Source organism: Hylobates moloch, unplaced genomic scaffold, assembly GCF_009828535.3.
Source record: "Hylobates moloch isolate HMO894 unplaced genomic scaffold, HMol_V3 SCAFFOLD_4, whole genome shotgun sequence".
Lineage (NCBI taxonomy): Eukaryota > Metazoa > Chordata > Mammalia > Primates > Hylobatidae > Hylobates > Hylobates moloch.
Window position 1 is genome coordinate 85373350 of NW_026652279.1, and position 17178 is coordinate 85390527.

The 17178-nt window shown below is 34.6% G+C and overlaps 1 protein-coding gene across 7 annotated transcripts in view; it reads right to left on the reverse strand.

The window, feature by feature from the left end:
• Positions 1–17178, reverse strand: part of NBEA (neurobeachin) — a 736578-nt gene that overhangs the window by 80032 nt on the left and 639368 nt on the right. For all 7 annotated transcript variants that reach the window (XM_058437671.1, XM_058437670.1, XM_032150485.2 and 4 more), the window contains one exon: positions 8782–8922. In XM_058437671.1, coding sequence (XP_058293654.1) covers positions 8782–8922 — 141 coding nt within the window. The remainder of the gene's footprint in view (positions 1–8781; positions 8923–17178) is intronic.

Sequence of the window (17178 nt, forward strand, 5' to 3'; positions counted from 1 at the left end):
ACTACGAAAGTATTAGTACCACCTTATGGTCTGATGATGTTTTTAAAATGCAAATCCCTGCTTAAAAACCTTCAATAGCTCTTGGGAGTGATTAGGAGAAAGTCTAAACTACCTAATTTGTTTTACAAGGGCCTGAATGATCTGGAACCTGCTTAATCTTATCTCTCACCATTCCCCTCTTCACATTCTAAAATCTTGCCACACTACTCTCACCTCTTGTCCATTGTATGTGATGTTCCCTAGGCTGGGTATAAACTTACCCATTTATTTCACTATTCTGACCTACGTTCTTTTTATCCTTTAAGACTCAGCCATGATGTCATTTTCTCCTGAAAAACTTTCCTTGCACTACCACGGCTCTCCAGTATGCTCAAATAGCAATCTGTATTTCCTCAAACAGCACTGAAACATTTATCACACTGATTTTAATTGATTGTTAATCTGTCTATATTCCCCACTACGAGTAGGTTCCGTATCTACCTTATTCATTGTTTTATCTCCAACACTTAGAACAACTCCTGGTACATAGAAGTTGCTCAATATATAATCTGTTGAACGAAGAATAAAGTAAGCACAAATGACAGTAGATAAATTAGACCTTTTTGTATTCTGTGACTATTACCTTTGGATAACACAGTGTCTGCCATCCAGTACATGTTCCTATAGCAGAAAACCTAGGAATAACTTTATTTCAATGTCCTAATGCATTTAATTTTAATGTTTTTTCTGTAATTCTTAAGTTGGGAGTTCTCACACTGGGAGTTCTTAGTTTGTTCTTATGTTTTTGATGTCATTAAATTTGCTTCCAAGTTTAAAAGGATTAAATAACATTCATTCCTGCTAAGGATGTCTTAACTACAATTATAGCAAAGATAAATACATATTTCCTTTTCCCTGCTTTAATTCTTCTCTCTCAAGTCTAGGACGAATGACATGTCATTCCCAGGTTCAATAATGCTAAGAAACCTACATGACATTTTCCAAAATATTTTAGTCCTCTTTCTTTAATATGTAATCTCTGTTCTTTCCTTTGTATGCTTTACAATTCCTTTGTATGGATGTACAAAGGGGACGTACTTTGCCCCCTTAAACTCCCCTTCTTGCCACTAACCTTAAGGGCTGGCTGTTGGGGTAAGAGCAACAAATACTGATCTTCCTCAATATCTCCCTGAAATTCAGTACGGCCAGATGTCATCAATTTTGTAAACTTGTAATATGTTGCCACTATTTCACGTTCAGTGTTGGATGAGAGAAAAGGGTGATGAAAGAGATGAGATCAACAATGAAAAAACAATATACAAGTAAGGGAGACAGTATTGATTCACCTGAAAATCAGATATGCATCCAAGAAGTCCGTATTGCTGTTTAGGATTTTAAGTGACATGAGAAATAAATAAATCTTAGTGAAATTAAGTTAGAAAAAAATTACATGACATGTCTTTCACTAATTTATTTGCTTTTTAGATGTTTAATTCACTATTAAAAATAAGGTAGTGAAAACAATATATCTGTCACTAAATTATATTAAAATGGGGATATAAAAATTCTAGATGCAGCAATGGTAAACTGAATGAAATATGACAGATTTAAGTTTGAATCTTGGTGGAACTATTTCTCTATCTTGGGCAAGCTTACTTAACCTTAAGTAACTGTGTCAAGTAACTGTCTCCATTCCTTCATCTATGTAAACTGGGAACGACAATACCTTGAGGGAATTATGGGATTAAATAAGATTAAATGAAATAACACAGAGAAAGCTTGATGTGTCTTACCTGACATAGAGTTATGAAAATGACTACCAGCTTTACACAAGTCCAAGTATTCACTGTTGGACTTCCCACCAGACTGCCAGTTCCTAAGGCCTTATTTATCTCTCTATCCCCAGCCCCAAGCACAACACATGGCTAACAATGTTTAACAAATGTGTGTTAAATACACCTAAACATACAAGGTATTGTTGAGAGATGGAGTATGGTGGGTGAGAGTAAGATACGGGTTTTCTTTTCAGTTCTTAACTACTAGTAGTTTGACCAAAAAGTTGTATCTTCAGAACCCACTTTATTATTGCAGGATGCTGATGTAAGGCATTTAATTTTCACTGTAGGTAGTGGGCAGAGATTAATTTAGAGGGATCAGGCTTGTCTCTAGGTTTTTTAACCTATTAAACAGATGTGAGTGAAAACCCATTTATACATGCAAAGCTGTACTTCTTATCATCAGCCGCTAAAAGCTGATCTCCACCTCAACCTAAATTACAAAATCCTGTCTAGTTTTCAACTCTTAACAAAGACATGCCAAGAATAGCACAGATGGGCTTAGTGAAAAGAAATCTGAAATTAAAGAATTATATTTATTTCCGGTAACAAAGTTATGAATGAATCTGGTGGCACCTAAAAGCAGAGAATATTGAATTCCACATTTCAGTGTTTTAAGTAGCTTTTAAAAAGATCTGATTAACAACTGTTTTAGGGTCACATATTACATTACTGACATATATTCTCATTATTCCTGAAGGCCTCCAGTTGCTACAGTGGTAGGGTACTAATAGAAATTGATAACCTATTTGTTTATAAGTAAGTATTGATCTTTCAAGCTCTGATTACCGTGGAGATTGTGTTTCCCTTTTACCTTCAAGGCACAATGCAGAGGCTTTCTTTTTCATTTGACTTATATCTGACTAACACAGAGGATTAGGTGCTATATTAACCTTAAATAACTTTTGTATTTATTTGCCTACCACCTGTCAATTGAGCCATTTTCCATGTGTACATCAACAGATTGGACATTTCACCGTTATATTAGAAAAGTTTTAGGCATGGGAGATAAGATGTATAAATGAATACATAGTAAACAGTAATTTCAGAAATTGCAATTCTGGAACTCATTAGGCTTTAAAAAGGTCAGGTTAGGTCCTGCAATATAAATGGCCAATGGCAGACTTTCTTCTCCTAATTACATCCACTCCAACATCATTTCATGTCTTCCAACCCTTTTTCAGTGATGGAAAACTAACTCACCTTGCCTGCACTGGAAAGTACCTGTCCTTCTCTATTCTATCATACCCCTTAGTCCCCTCTGAAGACACTAACAGCCTTTCTTGCTTTTAGATGATTACAGATCAACTAATTCCATCGTGGGCATCTAATGCTCTTTCCCTGTTGCCTCTTCTCTTTACTCAACTTCTTCATTCTTCTGTCTTACATGATTTTTGCTTAGTCATCTCATAATAATCTTTTACATCCTTCGCTTCTTGTAGTTCTGTTCTGTTCTTCTTTTCCTTCTCTTCATTCCATTTAAAAGCCAAAACAAATCTCGTTTATGGGTAATAGGTAGTGCCTGGGACATAACTATAGCAAAGAAAAGATGTATATTTGAAGTGATTGGAAGCATAATAAAATACAAAGGGAAGGGAAATAACAGCTACTAAGCACTTTTCTGTGCCAGGCTCTGTATTATCTAAGTTAACTGAATCCCTACTATCACCCTTCAGAGTAGGTGTAATTATTATTCCCCTTTTATATCTGAGAAAATTCAAGGTCACATTCTAACAAATGGAGGAATCATTATTTCTACTGGCCTTTGTCTAATTCCAGAAGTTTATTTTCTCCTATTTCTTTTCCAAGAACCAAGAAGTATCTTTTAGAATCTTCCAAAAGTTTTCACTAATTAACCTATGCACCTACCATGCACTAGGCTCTTGGTTAAGTATTTCTCATCTTCCTCTGAGTAAATATGCATTGTCCTCAATGCATCAGTATTCAAGATAAACACAACAGTATTTTATTCAGTAGCACTATCTTTTGGTTTTAGTTACAACACTGGCAAAAATCTTTGTACTATACATATATACTTCCAAAGACACATTATGGTTTAAAGAGGCTTTAGGGTAAGCTTTCAAAACAAGCCATAATTTACACAGAAAGTTTCAAATTCTAAACATCACTTCCTTGGAAATTATGAAATGTTTGACAAATGAGTTTTGAATAGGAGGGCTGAATATACTGAATTTGGAAGGTGAACGAGTTACTGAGTGGTCAGCAAGCCAGGGAAAAAGATTTAATTACTTCTGTATACATGATATAGGTCTAGGGTAAGATGCAAAGTAAAAACATTCCAAGTAAAATGTGTCTTTTAATATCAATATCTGAAGAAACTCCAAACGCTGCTATAAGTTTATTCATGATTTGCCCAATGGCAGCTGTCAGGAAAACAATCTTTTCAGGGTCTTATATTGTAGACAAGTGATTTCACTGGTAGTTTGCTTAAAATAATATTTTTAATTTAACGTAATGAAGTATGCAGTTAATTAGCATTTTTAAGCAATTATATTATTGTTGTTATACTAAGTACATTGAAACAAATAACCAGTTTAATGACTTTAGGTCTAAAAGGCCTAAAGTAAAGGGCAGACACTTATTTTAATGTGTATTTTATTTTTGTGAACAAATTCTTAGTGACCCAAATTTTAATGCATTTTCTATTTCATAAACTCCTTGGAATAGGAGTGAGGAAATTACAATTCCCTGGACCATTAGGATAAACACTTAGTAAACCATTAGACTGATACTTTTATTTATAACCACGTGACATAAGATATTTGGGCTGAGTCCCCACAAAAGCAGTTTTATAGATCTGTCCAAAACAGTAGCTACTAGCCACATGTCACTATTGAGCACTTGAAATGTGGCTAGTTCAAATTGAGATGCACTGTAAATATAAAATACACTCCGAATTTCAAAGACTCAGTACCCTTCCTCCAAAAATGTAAAATGCCTTATTTTACATTTTGATATTGGTTACATGTTTAAATGATAACATTTTGGAAATAGTAAATTAACAAACATATTTATTAAAATTAATTTTACCTGTTTCTTTTTTACTTATAAATGTGGCTACTAGAAATTTTAAGTCACATGGCAGTTCACATTCTATTTCTGTTGTGCAGCACTGCTATAGACAAGGGCACGTGTAGGATAAATGTGTAGAATATTCTGGCATACCCTTGCATAGATGCAAGTTTGAATTCCATTTTGCTGGAATAATAAATCAACGATAAATTCTGAGTTATGATTTGAGAAAGTGTTTAGCTGATTAGGGATAGATGAGGTTAACTTAGGCTGTTGATAACAAGTATTCTTATGGAGTCACAACTGAAGAAGTCTTGTAAATTTGGCTTCAGACTAACTTGATTAGGTAAAAAAACAGTGAATACCACTTTACGCATTTCAAAATACTATCATATATATACTCTCATTTAATTCTCCAAACAACCCAGTTGATAACATTTTCTCAGGAAGGACTCCTGACTTTTTTCCTCATCCCCAAAGTACCTGCAAAAGGTGTCCTTCTCGTTCCATGGCGGTGGCTCACTAAGGCAATGATTGTCATTGACGGGACCTGAAGTGGTATGACAAGGCCTCCCAGGGTGAAAATCTCTAGTTTCAATGTTTTCTAAAAATTTCCTTTGCTAACAGTTTTGGTGGTCCCTTTGAGAGTTCCATGTGGACTAACCTGATGAACTCAAATTGACTGTGTAGCTTAATAAATATATCTCATGGGCTACTTAAGCCCAGGTACATCTTTTCTTGGCTTCCAGGGTGGACCCTAGGCAGCAAACAGAATTTGAACTTCAGTGACGTTTTTTTCTAGGTTTTAAAATTTACTTCTTCTACTGATTTTTTTGTTTGTTTCTGGTTTCCGCACAGCTAATAGGTAATTTTCCACTGGTGGCAGTAATGATTGAGAATTTAGTTTTGGTTTTATGGTCTGATCATTTGGTGATCTGTGAATCTAATTAATTAGTTTTTTTGTATTCTTGTCTGTTTGACTATTTGTGAGTTCAAATCAATTAAGAGCATATTTTATATCTATTATAAAGAAAGCCAGCTCTTTTGAGATCTTGACTGGTAAATTTTTGTGACTTGGTTTAGTTTTGACTTGTGGCTGAAACTGCAGGTTGGAAGTTAGAAGCTCTTTATGTGTCCATGTATCTGGAATTTGAAAAGCATCTGCCTCTTGTGAGTGAGAAGTATTTTCCTACCTCTGGAATTATTATTATCACCCAGAAACTAAAGATGCTCTGTTCTGATTGCTTTATAGAGATAAATAGGCAATGATATAAATCTAATATTCTCAAAATTAACAGAAAATAAAAAAGAGAACGTCTATACTTTAAAAGTGCCGGATTTAAAAAGTATTTCTTAAGAAACTTCTAACTCAGAAACATTTTTATAAAAGAATCCAAGTTCACAGAATTAAGGTGAATGTTTGGATAAACTAGACTGATTTAATAACTTTGGTCTAAAAATAGTTTTATGTCTTTTCCTTTAGTTTATCATTACAGAGTTTATTTTTAAAAATAAGATTTGGGTTTGTTTTCTCAAAAGACTAGTTAGTCCAGGCTTCCTTAACTTCTTATGCTGGTGTAGAATTATGAAAGGGATAAAATTTGTGCTCAAACAGAATCATAATTCTGACAACATTTTTCTTAACAAAAATAATCGTAGTTTGCCACCTATCAGTGGTTTACAAGTTACTTAAAACGTATTCATACTAAATTTCTGTAGAAAGTTAATTTTTTCCCCATAATGGAGAGAATGCCTAAGGAAGACCTACAAACTAGAGCTGTCATTTAGGCGTAGGGAAAAAATATTTTCAAAGACAGGAGATGCAGTTTCATATACTCAGCTTTACCAACGTGTTTCTTGGGCACATCAGCCCCATACAATAGAGTGGTCTGAGGTATATCTTAATAAGGGGAAAAATTATTAAGAGATTTAATTTAGCATTCTACAGTACTCCTCAGTCACTTATAGTGCTCCTACCTAGACCAGAATGGAGAAGGCAAGAATAAAGGAAAAGAGGTTTGTTAAGAGCTTTTGCAATCATCTAGGTGAGAGAGAATGGGAATATAAATGAAAGGAAGTGCCAGAGTATACAGAAAAGGAGATAGAGATATTTAGCTGGTAGAATCTGTGGATGTCTGAGTGGATGTAAGAGGTTGGAAAAATAGAGAAAATATCTAGGAAAAAGCTTCCCAATTTCTAGATTGGGCAGCTGAGTGAATAATCATGGCATTTAACCACAGCGGGTTCGTGAGGGAGATGAGGAGTTCCTTTATTGACATGCTGCTTATGGTACTGTGAGATGTTCAGGTAGAAATATCTAGTAGGCACTTGGAAATATGGGTCAGGAACCCATGAGAAATGTTTGCAAAGAAGAGAGAAGCTGGAACTCACTAGCTTATAACTGAATGACACAGCTCAGCTGAAATATAAAGAAAAATCCTGGGGAAGAGGAACATCAAGGAAAAAGAATCTGAACAGGAGACTGAGCAGAACAGTTAGGATGACAGGAGGCAAACCAGGAGAGGATATTGTAAAAGGAACCTTGAAAGAAAATTTCAAGGAGAGAAGATTAGCAATGGCGTGAAATGCTTCAAGAGACATGATAGGTAAAAAATGGGAAGCTCTACCTGCATAATATGTGACCTCCCCAAAAACCATTCAGTAAAGTGATGGATGTGGAACTGAAATCAACCAGGCTAAAGACTGAATGGGAGGGGATAAAGTAGAGGTAACAGGTACCACAGTGCATTGCAGAACAGCAGAGGTTGTGCTTTCAGGAACCTGACTATGCAGGGAGAGAGATGGGAAAGAACCTCAGAGTGGGCGGGGGCTGGCAGGAGGCTTTTTTTTTTTTTTTTTTTTAAGATCAGTGAGACTTAAATATATTTATGTCTTAGGAGAAAGAGAAAAGTAACAGAAAAAGGTTTTCAAAACATTTGGAAACTGATTTTAAAACATGCTGCCCAAGAAACAAGAATGAGAGGGCTGGGGGAGAGCAAGTGCCAGTGTGCGTCATTTGTGAGAAAGGAGGAAGTGGGTATTAAGAATGCACTCCAGGGCTAGGTGTGGTGGCTCACACTTGTAATCCCAGTGCTTTGGGAGGTAAGGCAGGAGGATCACTTGAGCCCAGGGGAACAAAAGTGAGAGACCAGCCTGGGGAACAAAGTGAGATCCCATGTTTAAAAACAATAGCTGGGCCTGGCGCGGTGGCTCACGCCTGTAATCCTAGCATTTTGGGAGGCTGATCACCTGAGGTCAGGAATTCAAGACCAGCCTGGCCAACATGGCAAAACCCCGTCTCTACTAGAAATACAAAAATTAACTGGGTGTGGTGGTGGGCATCTGTAATCCCAACTACTCTGGAGGCTGAGGGAGGAGAATCACTTGAACCCGGGAGGCAGAGATCGCAGTAAGCCAAGGTCATGCCATTGCACTCCAGCCTGGGCAACAGAGCAAGACTGTCTCAAAAAAAAAAAGAATAGAAATTAAAAAAAAAAAAAATAGACCCGCAAGGTGTTACATGCCTGTAGTCCTAGTTACTCGGGAGGCTGAGGCAGGAAGATCCTTTGAGCCCAGGGGTTCAAGGCTGCTGTGAGCTATGATAGTGCTACTGCACTCTAGCCTCAGTGGCAGAGTGAGAGACCCTCTCACTGAAAAAAAAAAGGTATATACTCGATTTTGGCTCCTTTATAACTGGACAACTGATTTGGTTTAAGCTCATAATACCTAGCAAAAGATAACTATCTTCCTAATCCAATTTTGCAAATGAGACAACTCATTAAAAGAAATTCATATTTTGCTACTTTGGAATCTTTAATTTCTACTTCACTCGTCTCTAATCTTTGTTAATCAAATTCGATTTGCTTTTTATTTAATTTACTTATGTTAAAATTTTAACATACCAAAGGCAAGCTAACTCAATGAAGATACTCACAATTCGAACAAGCCAGGATAAAGTAGATGTTGCTGTTGAATAATGGGTATTATAATGGTAGGGTGGGCTTTGATCATCTTCCCATGTCTCATAACGCTCTGCATAAAACACAGCTCTCTTTGGGTTCAAAGCACCAATTGGCTATTAAAAGAAAAAAAAATATTTTGTTTAATACAGTCATATTAGATATCCTAGATAATAAATCTTTATACTTTCAGTATTTCACTGTTAATTCATTTTAGCCATACAGCATAAATACATTATTTTATATTATATTTTAACCATACTGGATTTTGATATTAATTACAAATCATTACACTTGTTAAAAACTGCCCAAGAGGATAATTCATAGTACAAAGTTTCTAGACTTTACCAAGTTTTTGTGAACTAGATTATCAGAGGTGATCTAGTTTAAACTGTTAAGGCCACACCAACAGTTTTGTTATTTTCCTTCTACTTAATAAGCTACATAATGAAAACTTAGCTTGGAATACAGGAACCCCAATGGAGAGAAGGTGAAGAGATTGACCATCTGACAACCATATTAGTGAAAACCTTGTCTTAACAGCCAGTTACCCAGAGTGTTAAAGACAACCCTCCATATGGAAGCCTGATAGAACGTTAGTCTCATTCTGTTAGTATACAGATGGAACAACTGTCCTTTTTATTGTTAAACTACACACCTAAGGGTGATGGAATAATCCAGGAAATTCAGATTCCCTGGCAAGCATTTTGCTAAGGCCACTAAGACCTCTCCTATCAGTACCACCACCCTATTTACTGATTATGATGCTAATCCCTATACTGATGTCTTCAAAAAGCATGTGCTTAATTGCATCACAGTCTCAAAATTTTAGCACATCTAATCATTAGGAATTTCCAGCATACCATCTTCATGATTTGAAATAGCAAACTGCCGTAGCTTAAGTTTTTGTCTAATGTTGGATTAATGGTATACAGAGTCCGTGCTTATGGTATCAAATAAGCACATTATTTTGATTTAAGATGCATACTATAAATTCAGTATGTTTATAGAGAAAACAAAAGTACTAAGTACAATGTCTAACTACTTTATTTCAAAATTTAATATTTGTAATTAACCACGAAGATCCCTTGAAGGCTTAATTTTAACAAGAGAAGTAGTAGAAAATTAGTGTTCCAATGGGACACGTAATGTTACACAAGAGAGGAAGATTCATTTATAAATTGTTATGAGCCTTTTCTTTTGGCCTCAGGAGACTAATTCAAATAACACAATGAGGTCATCAACAGTAAAAAGTCTGTTAGAATTTCCATAATAAACTCTTATTTGCAAGGGTGCTTATCCTGAATATTTAAATTATTTGTAAATTATGTTCATTTTTTGTTAACTTTAATTACGATTAACAAAGATGCGACAATTTATTTATATAAAAGCTGTATTTTTCATGCACAAAAGTGTTAATATTTTAAGGTTCCTAAACTTTTTTGTCTTCATTTTGTAAAACAAAGTATGACAGTATAAAAATTTAGATTTTTAAAAAAGTTCTAAGGTTTAAACTTTATTGTGTTAAATTTCATTATCTCTCAAATCTCTTTAGATAGGTGTAAAAAAGGCAATGTAATTTTGTTAAACATTACATAAAATCTTAATAATATTTAAAACAACATAATTACATTATTGGTAAAAGTAACTGTTATAAAGTGAAATGAATGTAAGGTCTGTTATGGAATTGAAGTAATGAGTTTTTTATTTTTTATTTTATTTGTTTATTTTTTTGAGACGGAGTCTCACACTGTTGCCCAGGCTGGAGTACAGTGGCACGATCTGGGCTCACTGCAAGCTCTGCCTCCTGGGTTCACGCCATTCTCCTGCCTCAGCCTCCCGAGTAGCTGGGACTACAGGCGTCTACCACCACACCCAGCTAATTTTTGGTATTTTTAGTAGAGATGGGGTTTCACCATGTTAGCCAGGATGGTCTCGATCTCCTGACCTCGTGATCTGCCCGCCTTGGCCTCCCAAAGTGCTGGGATAATAGGCGTGAGCCACTGCACCTGGCCCAAAGTAATGAGTTTTTCATTTAAAATTACCTGCATATTTTATACTTTACTAGATGTTCAGATATGTTTTTCTAACTCAGTATATTTTTCAAAGCACTGAAAATGTTTAATACTTTGTTCTGTTGTGAATATGCTAATAGACCTCTCACATGCATAAAATGTCTGTGCAATCCCTAAGGTTTGATCTTATCTGATATTGTTTGTCCTGTAAAATCTCACAAAACATTCTTTAAAAAGGAGCATGTCTCTTCCTCTAATCTTTTCCAATCTTCTCCTATACTTCTGGAAAAGGAAAAGTAAATACTTATATTTTTTATTTTACACAAGTTTCATCAAAGTCATGTTATTGCAGTGTTTTACAGAGTAATGCTTTGTAGGAAACAGCTGCACAGTATTAAAGTCTGTATGTGCCTCCATTAGTAACTTCTTAAAATGTATTTCTAATTTTGAATTTTTACCTAATAAGGTTAGACATGACTTTTATGAAACACAATGTAAGTGATTTGCTTTATACTTAATATTTTTCTATCGTTTTGCTTCTAATAGTCAAACAGCAATAAATAATTAGAAAGCAAAAAGCTTCAAAATGTTTGGGGAAATAAGAATTTGGTCATAGATGACATATTTTCTTAAGAGATCCTAATAGATAACTATCATATCATATTTATCCATCTATCAATTAATTACCTACTTACCTACATAATGACAAGGTTGTCAGTTTGTTATACTTTAAAAATGTTAGCCGGGCACGGTGGCTCACGCTTGTAATCCCAGCACTTTGGGAGGCCGAGGCGGGCGGATCACGAGGTCAGGAGATCAAGACCACGGTGAAACCCCGTCTCTACTAAAAATACAAAAAAATTAGCCGGGCGTGGTGGCGGGCGCCTGTAGTCCCAGCTACTCAGAGACGCTGAGGCGGGAGAATGGCGGGAACCCGGGAGGAGGAACGTTTAGTAGGCCGAGATTGCACCACTGCACTCCAGCCTGGGACAAAGAGAGACCCCGCCTCCTAAAAAAAAAAAAAAAAAAAAAAATTTAGCAAATACTGCAATGTCAATATCATTTGATTTTGGCAGATGAATATGGTAAGAATTCTGGTCAAAAGGTAAGGCTACACTTAATAAAATTTATAAATTTACTTTGCAATATTTTTCAATTTTCATCATAGTTACTATATCAATAAATAGTTTCCTTTTCTGTCAAACAATGGGCATTTGGATATAGCGACTTCTGCACTTTTTAAGTGTTACCATATACAAAAGTTTAACTGAAAGTTTAAAGCCTGTTTTTAGATTTATTGCTGTTTTGTCTTTTTTAGTTTTTATGTTACAGGTGAACACTTTAACAAATAGGAAAAAATCGTGCAAAAAATGCAAAAATGAAAAAATTTCTATCCCTGTAAAACTTTATTATTATAATTCAGTTTTTAAAACTGCTAAAAAGCCTACATAGCTTGCAAAAAGGCACTATTTCCAATATCAAAGAATCAAAGAAGTGACTAATGTACAAAAATGTGCATTCCTTACAAAATTTACGGGAAATTACAGGTGTAGCATTAGGATGTTCACATGAAACACTACTGTAGTTAGTGAAGAAATAATGCTGAGAATTTTCTCTACTCTTATCACATCTGTCTTAAACTTCAGTGCCACAGAAAGCTTGGTTTTCCTAAAAATAAAAACCTTTGTGACTTTATTACATGAAACAAAAATCCTCCCAGATGTTTGTGGGGATTTACGTGATCTTAAGGCTCTGATAAATACTATGGTAAATATAATTGTTTAAATGTGTTTATTCCAGTGTTTCTCTTTATTTTTTAAATTTTTTATGAGAAATACATACTTCTTTTGTTTTTAAAACAACTTGTTTAGATGCAATACCTTAGATTGTACTTTGAAACCTTCTGGTATGTATTTGGTGTGTATTTCTGCATGCTAACTTTTTCTTTAGTTTCATTTTGCTGTTTTCTCTATCTGTCATCTTAGCCTTGATTTATCAATATTTTTCTATCTTTTAAAACCTGCATATTGTACCAAGTCCTTTTCTTAGAACAGGTATAAAATATATAAATTTAATAAGTAAAAATGATTGCAAAAATTATATAAATAAAACATTGGATAAATGGTATTATATAAGACATCAGAAGAACTTTTAGAGAACATAAAAGTCTGAGCACAGAGTTATTGATTTAAACAAATACAAATAAATAAATGTGGATTGATCTGATGAATGGTCAATGTCATCAAACTACATTATAATTTTCAAGAAAAAAAGTTTGTCAAGGAGAAATCAGAGGCCTAGTTAAAGCAATGTCAATAACACTGAATTCTAATATAACATAAAAAACTGAAAATGGTACTAGGACTCTAGTGTTATATAGGTTGAGCATCCCTAATCCAAAAATTTGGCATCTGGAATGCTCCAAATTCCAAAACTTTTTGCATGCCAACATGACACCATAAGTGGAAAATTCCACACATATGTACTTAACACAAACTTTATTTCATGTACAAAATTGTTAAAAAAAAAAACTGCATAAGATGACCTGCAGGCTGTATGGAATATGGTGTATACGAAATGAAATAATTTTTTGTTTAGACGTGGATCTGTTCCCAAGCTATCTCATTGTGTATATGCAAATATTCTGAAATCTGAAACAATCTGAAGTCTGAAACACTTCTGGTCCCAAGCATTATGGATAAGGAATACTCAAACCTGCACACATAAAATGTTCAAGAGTTCACTACTGCTATTACAACTGCTGATGATACTATATATTTGTATAACATATTGTCTTCACATCCATTTTCTAGACGGATTTTCATAAGTCTCTGAGGACAGCAAGGCATTCACTATGAACCTAATTTCATGAGGAGGAAATAGGTACCTGGGTCTCCACATTCCACATTACTGCACTGCTTTCTCATTGCTAAATATGAAATTCTGATCTTAATGTGACTTTATTTTTCAATAGAGATGGAATCTCACTATGCTACCCAGGCTGGTCTTGAACTCCTGTCCTCAAGTGATCCGTCTGCCTTGGCCTCCCAAAGTGCTGGTATTACAGGTATGAGCCAGTATGCCCGGCCCTTGATGTGACTTTTTTCTTTCATAATTTCCTACTTAATTCCTCATTCCTCATAGAGTCACAGAAATGGAAGGAAACATTCAGGTCTACTTGACCAAATCTCTTACAAATGAGTACACTGAAGAAAAGTCAAATGACGATCACCTTGCTGGTCAGTGGCTAGACGTTTTACAGAACCAGCTGCAGCTCTGTGCTAGATACAGCTTGAAGCTGGGTACATCCGAATCATTTGTCTGGCTTCTAACGATAGCTTTTAGTTATCTCAATACTTTTAAGACATGAACTTCTAACATATCTAAGTTATCTTGTTATCTTTTGTAATCAAGGGCTTGAAAATCCTTAGAAGAGGCTTTGAGAGTTCTTACCTTTTTTGTTTTTTCAGTCATGAACTACCTGTCATCATTCTGAAAATTCTGTTACGACAACATAGAAATCATACCTACAGACACTTCTGTGCTCAAGTAAATTCCCGGGCTCCCTTTTTATCTAAGGAACTTCAACTCATTCTTTTGGAGGTTTTTCAAATTGCATCTGTAAAGCCTTACATGACACCATCTGGTAATAGGCAACTTTCTAACCTTTTTAACCCAGTAGTGTAGCCCTTCGAAGAAACTCCCTGTCTTTTATTCATCTCTTTATTCTCACACCTACAGTACCTGAACCTTTTTAAGCGAGCAATAAATGCTAAATGAATGAAGACTGATTAACCCAATTATACAATATTATATAAAATTTCCATGTGGAAATTTTAGAAAAAAATTTTATGCAAAAATTGAAAGACATAACAAAGTGAAAAATATTCATAGCACATAAGAGCTAGTTTCCTTAAAAATGTGCTCTTACAAATCAATAAGAAGCTAATGAACAATCTAATTAAATAGATGAGGAAATGATATGATGAATAGGCAATTCACAGAATAATAAATGCCAATTTCCAATATCTATAAGAAAAAATAGTACCAGTTCCTACAATGTAATGGATATATATTCATTTTTTCTGTTTAGCATTCATTATGCCTTCTTCCTTTGTGAACCATTCCTTCCCCACTCTTGGTCTACCTGATGCTGGTGAGCTGATCTCGCTACCTGACTCCCTGGGTGGGCATGGGATCTAGACCTGTCAATCATAATATTTTATTCACATTGGCACTATGACTGCAGCAGAAATGGGCACGTAATTCAACTTGATCGGATGAAACTTTGCTGCATCTGGGAAAAGTTCTTTTTCTAGCGGGGTTACAAAGACATCATTACTGTAACACCGGGAAGCCTGTTTGAGAATGAAGCCAATGTAGACAAGTAACAGAGGTGTCCTGATAATTCTGGTGAGCACCTGGATGCAGTTTTCCTGAACTGATCCATCCCTGGATTTCTCAGTTATATGGGCTAATAAAATTTTTATTTTAAATTAAAGCCAGTATAAGTTGACTTTCTATTATATGTAATCGAAAGTTGTAAGTACACTCACAATTGTTAAAATGTCAAACAAAAACTATTTTTATTAACTAGATTGTCAAAAATTGTTAAGTTTTATAATACTCAGTATTGGAAAACATGGTATCTCATAATGCTGTTGGCAAATAAATCAGTATAAATTTCTTTTGGGGAAAATTGGTAATATTTAAAACAATCATGTAGTTTTGATCAAGTAATTCTACTTTGTATAATTTATTTTTTGAAAAATATACATGACAGTATATCAATAGTTGTCTCTGGCCAGTGAGAATGTGGAGACTTTAGTCTTCCCTATATACTCTTTTTTTGCTGTTTAATCATGAATTTGGTTTATCTCATAGAGATAATTTTAGATGGCTTTTAGAATTATATGACCCAGAAATATATTTCATATGTGAACATTTTAACTTTGATAAATTTAAATTAACTATAGTAACTATATTTTGGCTAGTGTTATTGACCAAATATTTCCAAATATAAATTTCTATTATTGGCCAGGGCAGTGGCTCATGCCTGTAATCCCAGCAGTTTGGGAGACCAAGTTGGGTAGATCACTTTGAGGCCAGGAGTTCAAGATCAGCCTGGCCAACATGATGAAACCCCATCTCTACTAAAAACACAAAAATTAGCCAGGCATGGAGGTGGGCACATGTAATCCCAGCTACTTGGGAGGCTGAGGCAGGAGAATTGCCTGAATCTGGGAGGCGGAAGTTGTAGTGAGCCAAGATTGCACCACCGCACTCCAGCCTCGGTGACAAAGTGAGACAACGTCTCAAAACAAAACAAAACAAAACAAAACAAAAAACTTCTATTATCAATCTTCATTGATATTTGAATCGGAATACATCAAAACCTTACTAGTTACAGCAAGTTAAATGACAACATGAGGAACAAAAAGACAAATTCAGAAGCCTAGCATTGGCATATAATAAACACATGCAAAATATTGGCTGTTATTTGTTATGTTCTATAAGATAACTGGCATGCTCTCTTAAATGAGTCAATATCATGAAAAAAAGGTGGGGGTGTTAGGGTGGCTGGGAGTTATTCTAACCTTTAGACAAATAAGACAGAAGAATCAGATGTACTGTGTAGTCGCTGACTGAATCCTGGCTTAAGCAAAACAATTTTTAAGACACATGGGAGATAATTAGAAAAGCTTGATTATAGGCACAGTGTTAGATAATATTAGGGAACTGTCATAAGTTTTGTTAGATGTAATCATGGTGATCTGATTATATGGGAAAATACTATTTTTCATACTGAAATATTTAGGGGTAAAGTATGATATATTTAATTTATTTAAAAATACTTCAGTAAACCAATAAAAGCTAAACTGTCAATAACGTGTAGGTATTGGTTAATGGGTATTGTTATTAGGAATTGGTACTTTTTCTTTGTTTAAAAATTTTCATAGTAAAGTCAAAATCAACTAAAATAGAGTACAAAAACAAGCAAAACCTTTCCAATCAATCCAAGTCTTTCCTATGTTTTGGGTTGTTCTAAATAAGAATGCTTTAAATGACTTGAAAATTTGTTTCTCTAAAATATGTTAAAATTGTGTTCTCCTAAGTGTGGATTAAACATTCCCTTTGCAATTTTATACTGTTAATTGCCTTAATATGGCCTTTTGTCATCAGATGAACTTCAGCAAATCAGTACACAATTTTCAAATACATTATTAAGGAACAGAACCTGAAGTCATGAAACATTAATAAAGAGAAGTGTTAAGATTATATTTTTCTATTAATTAAATATGTTTCTTTTTATAGTTTTTCATAGGATGGAATTGAGCATATTATGAAGAAAGATAA